The sequence below is a fragment of the Semicossyphus pulcher genome, unplaced genomic scaffold, assembly GCF_022749685.1.
Source record: "Semicossyphus pulcher isolate SPU_LCO1_2020_fin unplaced genomic scaffold, fSemPul1.0.p SCAF_2, whole genome shotgun sequence".
Taxonomy (NCBI): domain Eukaryota; kingdom Metazoa; phylum Chordata; class Actinopteri; order Labriformes; family Labridae; genus Semicossyphus; species Semicossyphus pulcher.
Window position 1 is genome coordinate 9,255,477 of NW_027211693.1, and position 17,187 is coordinate 9,272,663.

At 42.8% G+C, this 17,187-nt stretch overlaps 1 protein-coding gene across 10 annotated transcripts in view; it reads right to left on the reverse strand.

Moving 5' to 3' along the window:
- Positions 1-17,187, reverse strand: part of rapgef2b (Rap guanine nucleotide exchange factor 2b) — a 118,985-nt gene that overhangs the window by 13,535 nt on the left and 88,263 nt on the right. For 7 of the 10 annotated variants that reach the window (XM_069669259.1, XM_069669257.1, XM_069669256.1 and 4 more), the window contains 16 exons: positions 13,551-13,728; positions 11,679-11,815; positions 10,664-10,822; positions 9,872-10,024; positions 9,522-9,686; positions 9,197-9,304; positions 8,910-9,113; positions 7,455-7,563; positions 6,676-6,952; positions 5,291-5,448; positions 4,176-4,190; positions 3,466-3,706; positions 2,788-3,171; positions 2,459-2,670; positions 1,257-1,380; positions 776-799 (listed from right to left, as the gene is read on the reverse strand). In XM_069669259.1, the coding sequence (XP_069525360.1) occupies positions 776-799; positions 1,257-1,380; positions 2,459-2,670; positions 2,788-3,171; positions 3,466-3,706; positions 4,176-4,190; positions 5,291-5,448; positions 6,676-6,952; positions 7,455-7,563; positions 8,910-9,113; positions 9,197-9,304; positions 9,522-9,686; positions 9,872-10,024; positions 10,664-10,822; positions 11,679-11,815; positions 13,551-13,728 (2,648 nt within the window). The remainder of the gene's footprint in view (positions 1-775; positions 800-1,256; positions 1,381-2,458; positions 2,671-2,787; positions 3,172-3,465; positions 3,707-4,175; positions 4,191-5,290; positions 5,449-6,675; positions 6,953-7,454; positions 7,564-8,909; positions 9,114-9,196; positions 9,305-9,521; positions 9,687-9,871; positions 10,025-10,663; positions 10,823-11,678; positions 11,816-13,550; positions 13,729-17,187) is intronic. The other 3 variants (XM_069669255.1, XM_069669263.1, XM_069669258.1) reach the window with 2 other exon arrangements.

The following is a 17,187-nucleotide window of genomic DNA, read 5'->3' on the forward strand; positions in this document are numbered from 1 at the left end:
CGACCGTCAGCGAGGAAAATCAAGAGTTACAACCGGAGCCAACCGTGGACGTCACACATGCAACACTGTCTGGATATCTGGGAAGTGTGCTCCCACAATTACTGTTTATCTCCATAGGTGCCGCAAAAGAGAACGAAACCGAGATCTTCCAGATTACCACTTTAAGTCGAAATTTCTTGATACAGAAGTCAAAGTAAGCAGAAAACACTTTTGTGAACTTCCATGTGTTTTCAATATTATGTCCAAGTTAATGCTGTATGCACAAAGATGCCCCAATTCACCACAAGAATGTAAATCATGATAAAAATGATAACATATTCATACAGAATCTGTTGCTGTTTGGAGGTTTGATATACAGATGAAACCTCAAAGACAGATACAATTCTGAAACTGAAGCTGCGTGCACTTTGTTAGTTAAAACGACATGTCAAAAAAGGTCACGCTTGCTAAAATAAGGCTACAATCCAACATTAATAACACTAATAGGTTGTACATTTTGGATATATGTATTCAATTTTCCAATAATTTGTTCTTAATGTACGCACAACAGCTGCTTTCGTGTTTAATTTAAATTAAAAAAATAGTCCAGTGTAGCCTAATGTTAGCATAAGTGACCTTTATAATTCAGTGCATTTTGTTTAGGTTCAGGCAGTGTTAGTGGGAGGATTCAACTCAAACTGGTTAATGGAAAGAGGAAGAGAAGCACACAAATTGGCAGAAAAAAAGGGCCAGGCGGTGCAAGAAGTGCAAAAGGTCGTAGGGTCACCACACTTACCCTAAACTTCTCCATTTCTTCTTCCTAGTGGGCGGGTGCCATGAACAGAGAAGCATGGAGGGCAAAGGGTGGACAATTAAGAGAAAAGAGAGAAGGAGACAAAGCTTAGGACAGGAAAGACCACCAAGATCACAAAAGAGAATTTCACCACAGACCCACGTGAAAGTCAAACAAAGAGGAAATCAAATGGTAACACCGCTTAGAAGTGACATCATTAGACACAGACACACTTTCACAGAGGAAGCACTGTGCACATCTTATGCCAACAATGTGTAAAGGGAAACAGTTGCCAGAGGAAACATTGCCAGAGGGAACAGCTGCTTAAAAGAAAAGCGTGATGCGGAAATCTTTACTGAGTCTATGTGAACCTGCTAACCCCGCAGAGCTTGGTTAGTCAGTGGAGAGCTGACTGGTCCTACAGAGAGGGTGAAGGATGGATTATTCATCGGAAATCCGCCCTCGCTTTTGAACGGTGTCTTACCTGGTCCGGAACATTAGAGCAGGGTCCATGTTGACGGAGGCCATGCGACCGACATGGCGAATTTCTTTGGCAATCATCCTCAGCTTCTCAAAGTTCACCAGGCCGTCCACTTTAGAGTCATTGCCTAAAATCCAAGCGGAGAAAGAAAGCGAATGTCGATTAATCGCTTGTTAAACAGCTGACAAAACTAATAACGATCAGAAGGACTGCAGAAATTAACATGTACTAGTGCCATACAACTACAAATTGTGGACCTTAATCTGACATTTTTATTGTATCAAATGAAAATTAGTAAAGCATTATATTGCAATGTTTAGGCTAAAGCTTTCTGGTCAGATGACACAGCTAGCATTAGCTAAATGTTCATATACCTACTCTACCCTACCTGTTTCCTATAACACTTTAATGTAGTTTACTTACTGTGTTACTAAAAAGTAGCAGATAAAACCATGTTCGTTTCAAAAAGAACTTGCAACTTGCTTTTAAGGCTCTTCAAGAAGCTCTTACCAACCTTAAACTGCTACTTAATGTGAGTGAAACAAAGTTCATGCTGTTCTCTAGAGCCAGACACGTTGATTATGTGTAAGTGAAGGGTTCATATATCTTCTGTTAATGGTTCTAAAATTGAGAGAGTCACTGAGTATAATTATCTTGGCATGTGGCTAAGATGACGAATTTACATTTAAATTCCACGTGAACTCTCGTCTCCAAGTTGCGACAAAAAGTTGGCTTCCTTTACAGAAACAAATCCAGGTTTCCTTTGTCTAGGAGGAAGAGTTTCCCGAATCTTAAAGCAGTATTCCTTTTATTTACAGATTACGGTGATGTAATTTAAAGGCATGCTGCAGTTTCAACTCTTAAGCCCCTGGACTCTGTCTATCATTGCCTAAGATTCATAACTGATGATAGATATGGAACTCATCATTGTGTCCTTTATGAGAAGGTTGGTTGGTCCTCTCTCTTGAAGAGAGGCGCAATAAACACTGGTACTTGTACAATTTCAAGACCCTTATTGTTTACGCTACCACCTTACATCACAAACTTGTTTTTACATAACTAACTAACTAACTAACTAACTGACTGACTGACTGACTGACTGACTAAGTAAGTAAGCAACTAAATAGAACACATAAAAATAGACTTTGAGTAACTGGTTAGTTTGGTATTAACTCAGTATTTTATGTAACTATCACGTCATCTACCTTCATGTAGGAAGGTGAGGTCCTTCTTGATGACGGGGAACAGGGGGATGATCGGTGGCTGGAGGTTCTGATTGTTGAGGACGTTCCTGTACTTGGCCATGTTTCTCGAGGGGTCGAAGAGATCCTGCAGATCCGAGAACAGCTTCTCATACTTGCTTGGAAGCTTCTCCCAGGTTCCCCGTAGTCTGGACACTGGAGCAAGGTTCAGACCACTGTGGAGGGAAACATATTAAGCATCTGCACAGAGTAATGGTCCCTAGTTACTTGATTAGGACTAGTTTCTTTAATCACTTAACTTATTTGACAGCTAAAATTATTCCTTGTCTCACCTGATGATGGCGAACATGGAGTTGAAGTTCTTGCACTCGCGGCAGTGCAGTGCGATCTTGATGAAGTGTTTCACGGTCTTCATGCGTTTGAGCTGGTTTGGCTCCCGCGTCACCTCCGTGGCTACCCAGAAGGTCTCGTGGTTAATCGCCTCCTCGAAGCGCTTCAAGCTGGCCGAGCCAGTCTTGGAGCGCAGCTTGAACAGGTCGTCGATGTACTCAGTGGGCTCGATGGCACAGAAAAGTTCAAAGGCCCGCATGGAGAGCTGAGTGGCAACCTCCACTGTGCTGAGCTGTAGCAAAGAGATCTGGCCTTCTCGCAGGAGGTCCTGAGCGTCCTCGTCTGAACATAACGTCTCTGTCTCCATGTTGCTCTTCAGGTAGTATCTGATGAAAGATGAGGACGTGTTTGACAACATTTTAATCACTTAAATAAAGTAAAGATAGAAAACACTTGCTGGTTTTTTATTTGTTTTCTTTATTTGGTGTCTTTCTAAACTGAAGCATCACTTTATGTTCTTGAAGACCTTTCTGTCACTTTATTGACTTATTGATCAATTGAGGTTAATGGACAATGAAAATAATGTTAAACAATCAACGTAAACAATAATGTGTGGAAAAAGAGGAGGAGGGAAAACAACTATCATGGCATTAAACCCATGTGACTAAACATGTCCTTACCTGCCGCTCAGTTGAATCCTGTCGGCTAGTTTCGACAGCTGGTCCGGTAACCGCCTCTGTTTGATGACGCCCTCCGGTGTGACGGACACTTCACACAGCGAATACGCCTCTGCTGCTGCAGTCAGGGCGAACTCCCTGATAGCCTGCGCCACCACCTCTTTAGCCGTCGTGTCCTTCCCGATCATGATGTATCGAGACTGCTGGTCGGCCTTGAAGACTCGTAACACCTGGTCCGACATATCTGTGGAGGAACAGAGCACATGATGAGGATAATGGCTCCTTTATCAAGATGGTTTTTACTTTATTGTATCAGCCGTTAAAATCTTATTATGAAAAAAAAAGTTTTGTTTAAGAGCCATTTAAATTTCCCAGATTGCCCTTGGTGCAAAAACACCCCTCACCCTGAAACCCCCGTTCCCATCATTCATTAGTTTGATCAGAACCACGAATGTGTAGATCATATGACCCAAAACGTCAATCAAAAATCAACACCCATGTGCCCACAGAAAATGTAAAGGTCAGCAGTCAATGCATTGCTGTTAGCTTTACTGAATCAGCAGCGTCCACAAGCATGAATGCAGATTAACCAAGTTCATGTTACATGTACAAACTGCAGAACAGCAGCTGATTAATATCTGTAAGTCCGACAGCGTTCACAAAGACGTGACTGTGCTGGGAGAAGCAGGATCATGGGAAGAGAGCATACTCACTCAGTACGACTGTGACTGGAAGAAGACAAACATGTGATGGACTGTTAATGATGATGGAAGTATAGGGACCATATTTCTACCATAACAGAACTCTTAGGGCCCGATCAGACAGAACGCGTTTTAGCAGCTGGGGGCGGCTTCTTTGTAGTTGTTTTCAATGAGAGGGAAGCTTTTAGCGTGCTGCTTTTGTGTTCTCCGCTCTGTGCGCCTCGCATTTTTTAATTAAACAAACTTCAACTCCAAGCAGAAAAGCGCTCATTGGCGTTTTTCTCATTGTCCAATCGGATGAATGTAGAGGCGGGCCTTCTGTCAGTTTACAATATAACGGTTAGGTTAATGACAGCTCATGATCCGGTGAGCGAGCTGCTCTTTTTTTAGCCGTAGGCTTCAATAGAAAAGGCAGTGCGGTGCGCCTCGCATTTTGCAGCCAGCAAAACGCGCTCCGTCTGATCGGGCCCTTAGTGGGGTTGAATGATGTGGCTATGTATACTGTGATAGGACAGAAATTCAGCCCACTGTTTCAGTAGCTATCCCTTTAATATCTTTTGTTGTATAAGACCACTGGGGCCAATGAAGTGTCCTTTTTATTGGCAATAAAAATATGCCTGATTGTGCATTTATGTGGTTGGTGGCCTTTATATACTAGTTACTTTACGAGCCCCCTAAAATCATTTATACTCTGTTATTTAATTAGCAAACTGTGTCTCCTTTCAGTTTTAAGCTCTTAAAGATAAGCCGACAAACAATTTCAGTTTAACGTCTGTGTAGTTGCTGTTTTTGGATCTTTTGTTCTCATGATCATAAGGCAGATGGAGTTTACTAAACTGGAGCCCATGTGGATAAAAAGTCCTTAAATAATACGGATAACTTGGAGTTTAACAAACATACTTATTTGTGAAATGGATCTGCTGTTGAAGATAATAACAGCAACTAAACAGACCTTACAGTGAGACTGTTTTGTCAACTAGTTTCTTGATTGCGTTTCAACATAGCATATACCAGGATACATGATTTTATCTATATTACTTCCTGAAAGGACTAGGATTCCTTCTGTTTTCCAGCTCAGGCCATTGATGACGTAACATATTCAGAGAGAACTACGGTCTGATACACACCAGGCTGGTTGTTGAAGTCGAGGATGCGGTGGTGAGACTGCAGAAGGTCTGGGTTTGACGACGACAGGTTTCCACTGACGGGCAGAGGCGGTGGGATCTGTTTGGACTGCTTCATCCCCACAATGCTGTCGTCCTGTGATTGGCCCACGCAAACGTCGCTATGGAAACAGGAGGGAGAGCATGGGAGGGGTTAGAGAGCAGTTCTGTCAACAACAGGCAGGGGGCGATGTTAGCGTTGGCAAGAGTTGGCAGTTGTGACACCTCTTGCTGTCCAATCTACAGAATACAGTCTGCATGCAAGATATATACCCCAGATGTAAACCTAATAATGGGTGACTGGGTCTCTGACAGGATCACATTTGCGTCAGAGAGCAGAAGTAGTAATTTGAGGGCTGCAGCCGGTGGTAAATCATTACAATAACAAACTGAGGAAGACTCCCACTGTCTTAGAAACTAGTTACAAAAACTCACATTAACTTTTTACAAACTAACTTTTAAATGATTATTTATCCCTGTTTTCTTACTATAATTTGAGTTAACACTTTGTATCCTTTTGAGTCATTATCAGATGTTGGGCTGCAATAGCATCTGTGTTTTTTTATGTAAAAAAGCTAAACATATGCACTTTCCCTACCAACATTTATGCCAGGTTTTAAAGCAATACTACCTTCATACCTTTAAAAATTAAAAGAGCCACAAGTTTGAGCATTAGCACACACAGCCACATGTTTTATTAGCATGGTGATTGTTTAAACCAGGGGTGCCCAATCCTGCTCCTGGAGAGCTACCTTCCTGCATGTTTTAGGTTTCTAACACATCTGATTTGAATGATCTGCTCATTATCAATCGACTGAAGCTTCTCAGGGGATTGATAATGAGCAAAACATAAGAACCAGATGTGTAAGGGTGGGGAGAAACCTAAAACATGCAGGAAGGTAGCTCTCCAGGTTTAAACCTTCATGCACTAACAACACTGATAATGAGAACCAATGAGATCTGTCTGACTCAGCTCAGAGTGATTGATTGATCAACTGTGTGTATGTTCACTTTCCATCCATCAGTGCAACAAAAGTGAAGAGTTTTTACAATTTCAGAGAAGTAGAGGCAATCAGCCCAATCAGTCACAATCAGATGGTGAAAAATTATAACTTCCAGACTGTATTTGAATTGCCAACACCACATTTTGCTCTTTTGCCTTTAGTATCTTCCTGATAAAAAACAATCACCGCCCTGGTAAGTAAGCATGCTCTGTGAGGTTTACTAAATACATCCAAGATTGATCTTTCAGTGCCATCTAGAGCTGTCAAAATGGACACTTTCTTGTGCAGCTTTTACAATTAAGCACAATTACACCCTTGACAATGAAAGTAAGTATCTGTTATTACTTGTACGGTTTCGGAGGCAGGATGCTGGTGAGCGTCTTGTCGAAGATCTTCTTCAGCTTGTTGCGTCCTCCCACCGTGTTGGTCTTTGCCTTCTTGCTGACCTTCTCCAGGCCCATGACCTGCTCCACGTCCACCGCCAGGTCGGGGATGGAGTAGCGGCTCGCCTTCTTGATGTCTCCGATCTTTGGGAGGTGGGGCGCTCCGTTTTTTCTGTCATGTTCCTCCTCACCGTCCAAATCGTGGTCTTGTTCTGGCCTGGTTAGCAGCTCTTTAAACACTGGACGAAAGAGAGAAAATAGTGTGAGGGGTGAGCTGTCCTCTTTGTATTAGTGAAAATACTGAAAACAACTGTACCAAAGGAATCCTCCCAGCCAATGTTGCCCTTTTGTTTTAATTTTTAAGCACTCCTCTCTATTATTCAATAAAAGGACTCTGGGCCTCTCTTAATTTAAATTATTGAGTTTAAGTCATAATTGAATTAACACACAAATTCCCCAACCTGAAGTCTGTGACCTCTTTAAAGGAAACAACGTCTACCTTCACAGGTTCTATGAATCTAAAAACTCAGCCATAGAGTCTTTTTGCGTTATTTGAATTATCTGCAATTTGACACAAAAAGTCAGGTTAGTAGCAATGGTTTTTTCTTGTTTCCCTCTCCTGTAGATTGGGAAACATTAAATGGATATTAATCCTCCAATTAAAGGAACAAATGACAAAGGATAACCCATATCTCAGAAAATGCTGACAAGCTCAGTCTCATAAATACAATGAAGTTTTACCTAAAAGGTTTGTTTTCACAGTTATTGACAAGTGGGTGTTGTTCTTCAGGATCTCGTTGGCTTTGTTGAGCTGGACATTCTCAAAGTTCTGCCCGTTGACCTCCAAGATCTGCAGAAAGAAGAAAGAAGAAATCAATAAGGTGCATTTTATCATATTAGCATTAAGATGGACAGCATGCATTATTAACATTGGGCTGATGGAGTGGTTAGTTGGGCAAAATCGCCTGGAGTTTGCTTTCTTTGCTTTTACAACAATGTGACACTCGGCTTTTGTATATCTGCGTCTTAAAGTTGTAATTTCGAACTGCCGGAGCACACTTCCCAGATATCCAGACAGTGTTGCATGTGTGATGTCCACGGTTGGCTCCGGTTTTAACTGTTCCTGATTCAAAGTTATGCATGTAAATTAAGAGTCAAATTTCAGGACTGCAGGGCACAAAAACCTGTCAGTGTGTTCTGCCACAGTTGTCACCATGTCATGTCAAAGTGCCGGCCATATTCAATCTGTGCAGAAAAGTCTAGAAGCTTAAAATGAACAATATGTTACAGGTGATGACCTCTGAACTTCATATTTCCTCCAGTGAACAAAGAGGCAGTAACTCATATCCTCTGTCATGTTATACCTCAGTAAGTCCAGCACATGGTTTTGACATTAACGTGAGTCCTAACAGCTTGACCTTTATCTATGGGCCGGATATTTGCATTTAAACACAATCTGCTAACCAGCCGGAAGGGGAAGTCATCCCCTGCTGATGTGACGCCTGTAAACACTGACTAACAAGACCAAATGTCTGTTATGGGATCAGCAGCGATCATTGAGACTTTGCTGGGAGTTTACTGCTAAAGCGCTAATGCTAACTGCCACATGACCAAACAAATGGGACTGAATGGAAGGTGCGAGCGAGTTTGAGAGAGTGAATGCTTCCAAGGATGTCAGCGTCTCCGCTTCCTTTTGGGGGAAACAGCTGCAGGGGATGTTTGGAGTCAAGAGGGCTTAACTCACATCCAGACACTCTCAAGATGGTTTCAAGGATTAAGGGACTTTGCCTAAAGCTCTGAGGACTGCCGAGTGTGAAAATTGTTGAGAAGTCAACTTGCGGGGAGAAAGCCAACACAGGATGCCCGTAGCTACTTGGGAGTTCAATTTAAGGCTTTCTTAAAAACCCTTGTAATGCTAGTTAGAGGAAAATTCAAAACCAATTTCACAACAAAAATGAAGTCCAACACGGGGAAAAAGGATCAATTCAAGTGCTGGTCTGTGTGACAGGAGGGATTCTCCTCACAATTGTGGCCTACAGAAAAAAGGAACTTGTGTAGCTGCATTTTTAGTTTTCCTCCCTACAGGTCAGGAGGAAGTGTGCTGTCTGACAGCTACATAAGTAGAAAGTGCATGGTGATAAAGAGAATGTATATAATGCAAAAACAGTAGACGTGGTAAAGATGAAGATTTCTTACCTGATCTCCACGCTTAAGGCCGACTTCTGCTGCCTTGCTCCCAGCCTCCACGGCATCGATGAAGATGCGGAAACCTTTCTCCTGACCTCCAAGAAGAGTGAAGGCCAGCGGAGAGTCCCTGCCCGGCTTGGTCAGTGTCACCAGCCGCGGCTTGGCTTTAGCAGCACACGCTATATTTAACAGTCTGAGGTGCCCACACATTTTCTAGAGCAAATAAAACACAGGTGTGAGGAATGTGCAATAAACCGGGTACATAAAATGTTTGCATCTGGTGTTGGAATATTTACTTCTTTCTCCAGATTGTTTTCAAACTCTTCCAGAAAGTGAGTCATGGCGGGGTCACCCTCAAAGTCATTGAAGTGATTGTTTACCCACAGCAAGACTACCCGTGTAACCTGGAGCAATCACATGATCAGCACAGGTCAACACACAGTTTACTGGTTGACTCGTGGTGTTTGTATTATGTAGGTTACAACCTGACCTAAAAATGTCTGTGTCCTCATTGAAAAAGGTACAAAGTACATGTTGTAGTGTCATGCTAGCATGCTCTTCTATTATTATTGACATCTCTGATCATTTTCATGCAGGTGTAAGGGGCTCCTCCTCCCGTACCTTGTCCCTGAGACTGGGGTCGTGGAACCACTCCAGGAGCTTCTTGCCCACGACCATGGGGCTGGAGAGGAAGGTCCTGTAGGTCAACAGGAAGTCCTCGATGTATGTGGGGTCCACCACTGAGTGTTCCTCCACAAGGTGCATGGTGAGACGCTCCGATGTGCCCTGAGGTTTGAGATTATGGTGTGATTGATGTTACTCATGCAACATAACTGGCTTGCAGTAAATACCATGATCTAGAGATCGTTATTTGGATGGCTGTTCAGTGACTCTTTTCTATTCTGCAGCCACCTTGTTTAGTTTTTGGCTTCAAGTTTTAAATGTAAATCGACTGAATGTTGATTTATCACCTTAATGACGATGTGTCCTTTCCTGGTGCCGGTGCGGTCCAGTTCGCGGTGTTCCTTCACCATAACGATCTCTCCTTCCTCCTCCACCTTCTGCATGTTCTTCTCCACCTGGTTGAGGATGCAGCAGTAGTCCTGCTGGGCTATACACACAAACTGGAAGACACAAGAGAAGACAACGGTTAGAGACAGATATGATACATTGTAATGCTAACTTAAAAACAAACTCTTCCTATGTGAAAGTATTAAACATATATGCTATTTCTGTTATTGGATCTCAGTTATTCTTGATCTGTCAGTGCCAATCATCAGAGATAGAAAGTCTCCAACAGAGCATCTGATTGGACCTCATACATGAATGGCAGAGTGAAAGTTAAATCAATACAACTGACTAGAAAGAAAGTCTGCAAAGAAACTAAACAACCATCTCCACTAATAAATTATGAAAGAGGGGCTCTCACTAATTAGGAGCAAAGATTTTCTCAGCTCGTGATGAAAGGCCTAAAAATCTGGGTCTTTACTTTCACTGTTTAGTATTTTGCTCCAATTAAAAGACACAATGTAAATAATGTGATCTTTACATGAGCTGGCCTATTCTCTTTCAAAACTGTTGTTTCTCACAATTAAATGGATGCTTACGCCAAAAGCCATTTGCAATATCTTAATGGAGGGGGTCACTGTGGGATTTAATACCCTCAAATGTCAAGGTTCCTAGCTTTGCTTTTCACACCGAGATGGAGATGAAATGGGCCGGATAATTGTTACCTGATGATGCTTAGAGGAACAAGATCCTACCTGGCAGTCGTCCACCTTGGTCTTCATGACGCCCTTCATGTACTCCTTCTCCATGGTTGGTGACACCCCAAAACTGTTCCCCATACACAGGATCTCTGTCCGGCTGTCGGGGTACGTCACCTCCACCGACCCGTTCAGGATCACCGACCACGAGTCGAGCTAGCGCCAAGAAAAATATTTGTTAGACGTTGGAAAATGAAACGAAATATAAAAGAAAACAAACGTTGGAGAAAGAGGAAGGAGAAAAAAAAGAATACTACGACAGAAATAACTTCAGTTCATCAGTCTAGTGATATTCCCAACAGCTGGTGTCCCCTAATGAGTCAAAGTTATTTATCAAAAAAGAAGCATATGCAGGAACTACAAGGGGACTGCTGCACTAACAGATGGGTTTATGCTTTCCTCAGAGGGATACAGCAACAGCACAGGAGTATTAGAGCTAAATAGCATATGAAGTTGCAACACATTCAAGTATAGTAACAAAACATGATTAATAGAAATTAAGAAAAATCTTTTATCCTTTTGAGGGTTATAATAAAAGTGTTTTTCAAGAATACCTGAAAAGCCGACATTATTGAGAATCACATCTTTTACCCTGGCAGCAACAATATGCCCGATGAAGCCTGAATTCTCAATGACCGGACATTTACTAAAGCGACCCGGCCTCACAGGCAAGGTCTGCACTTTATTGTTTGGGTGCATTATAGCAAAAACCAGCCAAATTGTCTTCATTGAAACTCATGTCGTGTCTTCAGCAGAGAGCGAGAGGGAATAAGCGATGCTTGCTTTAGCTGCCTAAGGGCTCCTGGAAAGGCCCGGTGATAAGGGCGGTCCACCATTCAGAGTTAATAGAGCAGAAAAAAACATCAAATGGAAGAAGAAAGACTCATTGGTGTGAAGGGGTGAAACCAAGGTTCAGTTCCCCGAGAGAGAGACACACACGAATACAAATACAATTAAAGGCAAAGTCACAAGACAGGGCTTATGTGTGCACGAACATGCAACCATCACACACCTCCTCTCCATCATTGAGGACGATGGTGCCGGCGCGTTCGACCACAGCGAAGACCATGACGGCGCAGAGTTCCCTCCTCACTGACATGGTCATGTTGGCGAATGCTGGCAGCTGATGCATGAACTCCAGTAATTGCTCTGTGAGATGGACAGAGGAGAGAAAGTGGAGGATGATGAGAAAAAGGAGCAAAACAGAGTCTTGACACCCAGAGGAGAGAAGGAGGACAGCGTTGTTGGCAACCCGGCGCTGCCCTCGCTTCCAGCCAAGAAGGCACGAGCTGCAGGCTGAGCATCTTAACGGATCATCACCACAGTGAAAAGCCAACAGAGGAATCGTTATCTTGAGAGCATAAAGCCAGATATCAATTCCATTGATATAAACGTTCAAGGCGAGCCAAGAATAATTGCTGACACTTTGCTCATTGACCTCAGTTTGAGTTCACTGCAGACACTGAAGCTGAATCTCAATTAGAGCTCCATCGACGACGACCAAGTTTTAAGGGTCAGTTCACCAAAATTACTCACTTTCTCATCTCTGTAGGTATCCAACTATACTGACAGTGCATGACATTTAGGAATGTAATTAACATTTATTTTAATTATCAATCCATCTGCCTATTATCTACTTATTCCTCCATATGAAAGGGCTAAAGCCGTCTGCCTTTTCAGAAACAATCTCCATCAGTCTAAAAAATGTACAGACGTCACTCTGAGCACTTTTTATTACCACAGTTTCTTCATTGGAAATTAGTAAAAACGGTCACAGTGAGGTCTGTGGATCATGCTGAGCAACCAGGGCATTGTTTCTTAAGACAAGTTGCTGCTCTTCTTTTCCCAAATGTTGTTTCTCATTGTTTAAAACAGCCTAGATACAAAATACTCCTGGGATGGTGGCAGACATTTCAAAGCAGGATATTTTTAAAGCAAGGCACATCAAACCAAACTGCTGCTAGTGCATGAAAAGAGTTAAGTTATAAATTTCAACTTGTTATTTGGGTGAAGGGCTTTAATACTGGGTGCATTAAACTGGGTGTGTCGTCAGTGGAAATGTCATGTACAATGCAGGGCCCGTGACATCCTGCAGCACCAAACTCTGTGGACCAAAGTAAGAGAGCACCCCCTTCTCCTCCCCATCTACCACCAGCTCTCCCGTCCTGGCAGCAGTCTGGCGCACTGGCTGACCTGTGCTTGGCATGGCAACAGCGTCGTGTGTGAAGCTGCGGAAGCACTGAAAGTTTAATGTGCTGGGAGAGGTGAGGCGAGAGGATGTGCCGGAGTGACCTAGAAAAGCCTGCCGGCGGAGGGAGGGGTGTGCCGCGGGGGGAATCAGCCGATGGGGGGAGGGGGAGAACGGTTGGCACTCGTTCTCTGCATCCAGAGCATCATCCTCCCCCAGTCCACATCTGTAGCTAAGCTCTGACAGGGTGGACTTATTTTTTTTTTTTAACATGCCTATCATTATCATTGGAGTTGAGTCATAGCTTTAAGGGATATGATACTGCAAGCCTGATGTGGCTTTTAGAATTACTCGAAAGTCTACATCACAAATGAGAGCAGCGAGGCAAAAAAAGGCAAATGTAAATGTCTTTGAGATTTGAATAAGAAAGGAGGGTGTGGCTTTCGTAGAGACTGAATTATTCTAAAATTGGGACAAGAATACCGTCTCTACCGGGAATAACACTGCAACACTTTTCGCTGTTATCTATGAAAACACACCCTTTTCTGAAGCAGAAGTCTTCAATATGCAGCACGCTCAGGCATGCACTAAAATAGATGTACATTTTAAAGGTAAAAACTGCATGGCATAAATAACTTTATTTGCAATAGTTCTGTTCACAAGCTGCATTTAAACACAAAAACACTGGGCACTCACCTATGTCATCGTCGGTTCTGTCCATGGGGTCCTTTTCCAGGCAGTCCCGCACAATGTCCCGGCTCATCAGGGGGTCCGACGCTCGCTCGATGTCCTCCTCATCGTCGTCCTCTTCAGAGTCGACGGCCGTTTCTGGCAAGCCACTCAGGTCCATGTCACCTGGTTCGTTTTCTGTGGCCTGAGAAGCGTAAACAGATAACAAATGAGTCAGTTATCTGCGCTAAAAGCTAAATAGGCTGAGGGAATTGGTGTTCCCATCCAACACCAGCAGTTTCCAATCTACAGCTGATCCTCAGAGACCAAAAAAGTTAAAGCTCAGACGGAGCCACAAGACCGAACCACCTACCTGCAGCCTCATTACAAACTTTAGATTGTCTGCTACATGCCTGAGAAGCCAATAAAATGTTGGCAGCTTCTTATCAAGCCAGTGACCAAACTCATGTTCAACTGTCAAAACTCAGACAGCGTAAACTCATTTGTAAACATCCAGAGTAAAAATTCAGCATAATGAGGATACAGAGGGGGGAGCTGCACGGCGCATACACACTTCTGAGATAATTTTACAGTACAAATATCAGCTGCTGCGCGGCGCATTTCCAACCAAAAGAGAAAAAACAAAGTGCCTTTGTAAAATAACTGTTGTGCAGATTTGACCCATTTCATAAAATAGATTAGAGGCATGCAGAACAGTGAGAGAAAGACAGGCGTCAACGCTGCATACCAAACAGTCTGCTATGCATAGTAACAAGCTAATTAACTCCCAACTTTCCTCTCCCCCTCAGCAAACTCCAGCGGCTGCCTCGCAGTCAGATCCGCTTCTTTGAAAGCACAAGATGAAATATGTGTGGAGCTGAGAAAATGAACTGAAATGAGGAGCGAAAGTAATGCAATTACTTGTGAAGGAGTGATACTTATGTGGTTCCTTTGCTATAATCAAAGAAAATATTTCAAAAATGACAAGAGGGGCCATGCTGCCTGATGAACGCACTCAAGACATGAAACCATCTCACTCAACAAACCAAAGCAGACAGAAGAAATAGGACCACAAAGCATCAGCTCTGATGCACCGCGACAGAGCAGAAAACGAACCGTCTTACCTCAATATGTTGCCCAAACTCAAGCTTCTTAGTAGAAAGAGAGGAAAGGGTTGCTTTTGCAAACTGTCCGCAAAATCCCAGAGCCAGACGCATCTTCACCTTCCAGACTGTCAGTCTGATTTTAATTTTTCAAGGCTCAGAGTCCCCCTGCCAGGTCTTTCACAGAAGCCCTATGTCATTTCTCCTCAAACGCCATGTGCAAAAGGCTCATTAATGATTCATGCCAGTGTCTGAGTGGCCATTTGGGCATCACCGGTGCACACACCCTGGTGGGCGGGGCTTGATAATCTGGGTGTATGTGTGTGAGGCCTTTTGACGGTGACAGAGAGAGCCACAGATTTAGTAGGGAATAGTATATACTGTAAACAAGCAGCATAGTATTTCCTATCTTAAGGTGAAGTAGTAGTAGTACTCTCAGAATGGCTATGAAGAATATTGCCTTTCCAGAGCTGAAAACAGGAAATAAAAAGGAATTCCTTCATAAATTTGAACAGGACTCACTTGGCACTCTTTGTCCTAAAAGCACAGACAGTTGCCCATTTTCTACAGAAGGACAGAGGACACACCAGACAAGTTTACCACACTTGTTATCTGCAGCAAATATATTAGGGAACAAACAAAAGTCAGCAAATGAGAAGAGAAAATGCAGATCACTTCCTGCAGTGACCTCATTTGATTTTAACAGGCGACAAAAACTCTAAACATGTCACAACTTGTTGAAATCACTGCACCAACATGCTGTATTGAAATACAAGTTTCCCGTTCCCCTTTGTATTCGTGCACAGGCTCTTTTTCGTGTCATCTGTGCATCAAAAATCCATAAATGTGCGGTAAGCATTAAGAGTCAGTGGGCAAGTCAGGTGCTGTTAATATTTCATCAGGGCTATTCTTGGATCAATGCTTTCAAAGTCCTTCTGAAGGACCAATTTCATGTTTTATTCAGACACAAAACAGTGCGCCATGTTGCCGGTGACGTGACAGTGATGTGGGACTCTTCACGGGGTGCTTCTATTGTAAAGACCAAAGGGGGCTAAGGAGATTAAAGCTGCAGGGGGGACCGGTGGTTAAACTATTCCATGCTTCCCTCCACAAATCTGTACCCCAATCTGCTCCTCAGATCTTTATAACAGCATCAGCTAAATGTTAATGTACGCTATGATTTAAATTAACGCCGTCATATTTCTTTGTACCATAAACTTCCTTCGATCTCAAGTGTAAAGAACCAGGCCTCCCATGATCCCTTTATTTAAAAACACCCCAAAGTGAGGACCACAAACATCGCTAGTGTTGGAATACGGCACATTATTAATTCTGAAACCTGCAGGGAGCAACTTTAGCAAACTATAAAAAAGTAATGTTGCATAAAACAAACAGTCTGGGGAGTCCTGCAGGGCACCCTAGGATACCACGAGATGGATTTTAATCCTGTTTTCCTATTTGTAATGCTGCTTCATTTTTGTTTTGTGTGCTGAGTGAGAGTGGTATAAAAGTTAAAGAAGAAGGCTTGTGATCATTTTAACACTGCAGTCTGGCTGATAAAAGTAAAAGATGACCTATTTCCTTTGTTTAACAACTGTCACTTAATCCTTATTGCAGAGGTGGTGCAGTAACAACTCAAAGCAATCTTTAGATGATTCTAAAAGGTCAGGAGATGATGCAGAGGAAAGAGAAGCATAAATATTTCTACAGGATACTGGATTTATTGGATCATTTTACTTCTTCAAGCCTCTGAAACTATGAAAAAGCTTTTTTATTGAAACTAATCACAACCAAAGACCAGTGGGAACAACTGCAATTAGAGGGGGCTGCAACTACAAACTATATGGAATTCTATTGGCTTAAACATCTATTATTTGTGATGATTAACCATTTAATCATTTTGTCTATAAAATGTGGAGAAATACAGGCCCCGGTTTAGCTCAGTGGTTAGAGCAGGCACTCTATATACTACAGGCTACAGTCCTCGATGCAGGGGCCGCAGGTTTGAGTCCTGCCCTTGGCCCTTTGCTGCATGTCATCCCCCCACTCTTCTCCCAGTATTTCCTGTATCTCTTCAGCTGTCCTATCAATAAAGTCCTGTCCAAAAAAGAATCAATTATGTATTTTATTTCTTTACCTGAGCCAAAAGTGGCATCTTGAAAATACTTGTTTGGTAAAAACTTGGGATGTGGAAGAAAAGCGCACTTAAAACTGCTTCCATAAAAGATCACAAGTTTAAGTAAATGTTACAAGAGAGACAGCAAAGACACTGAGATTGGGACAAAACAAGTCAAGACAAAGGTGTAGACGTAGCACCCAGAGACAGAGCGGCTGCTGCTACAGGTAGATTAAAGCTGTTACAGTAGGCAGCAAGTAAATAGTTGATAGAAAGTAGAGAAACCAGGCCAGTGTGTTTCAGAGAGAGGGAGAGAAACCCAGACACAGAGACACAGAGCTGCAAGCAGATGGCTCTAAGACCAGGATCACTGACTGGGGACAGTAGAGCCTGTTCAACCTGCCCCAGCCAGCCACAGCATGGCCAAACATACACAAACACACAG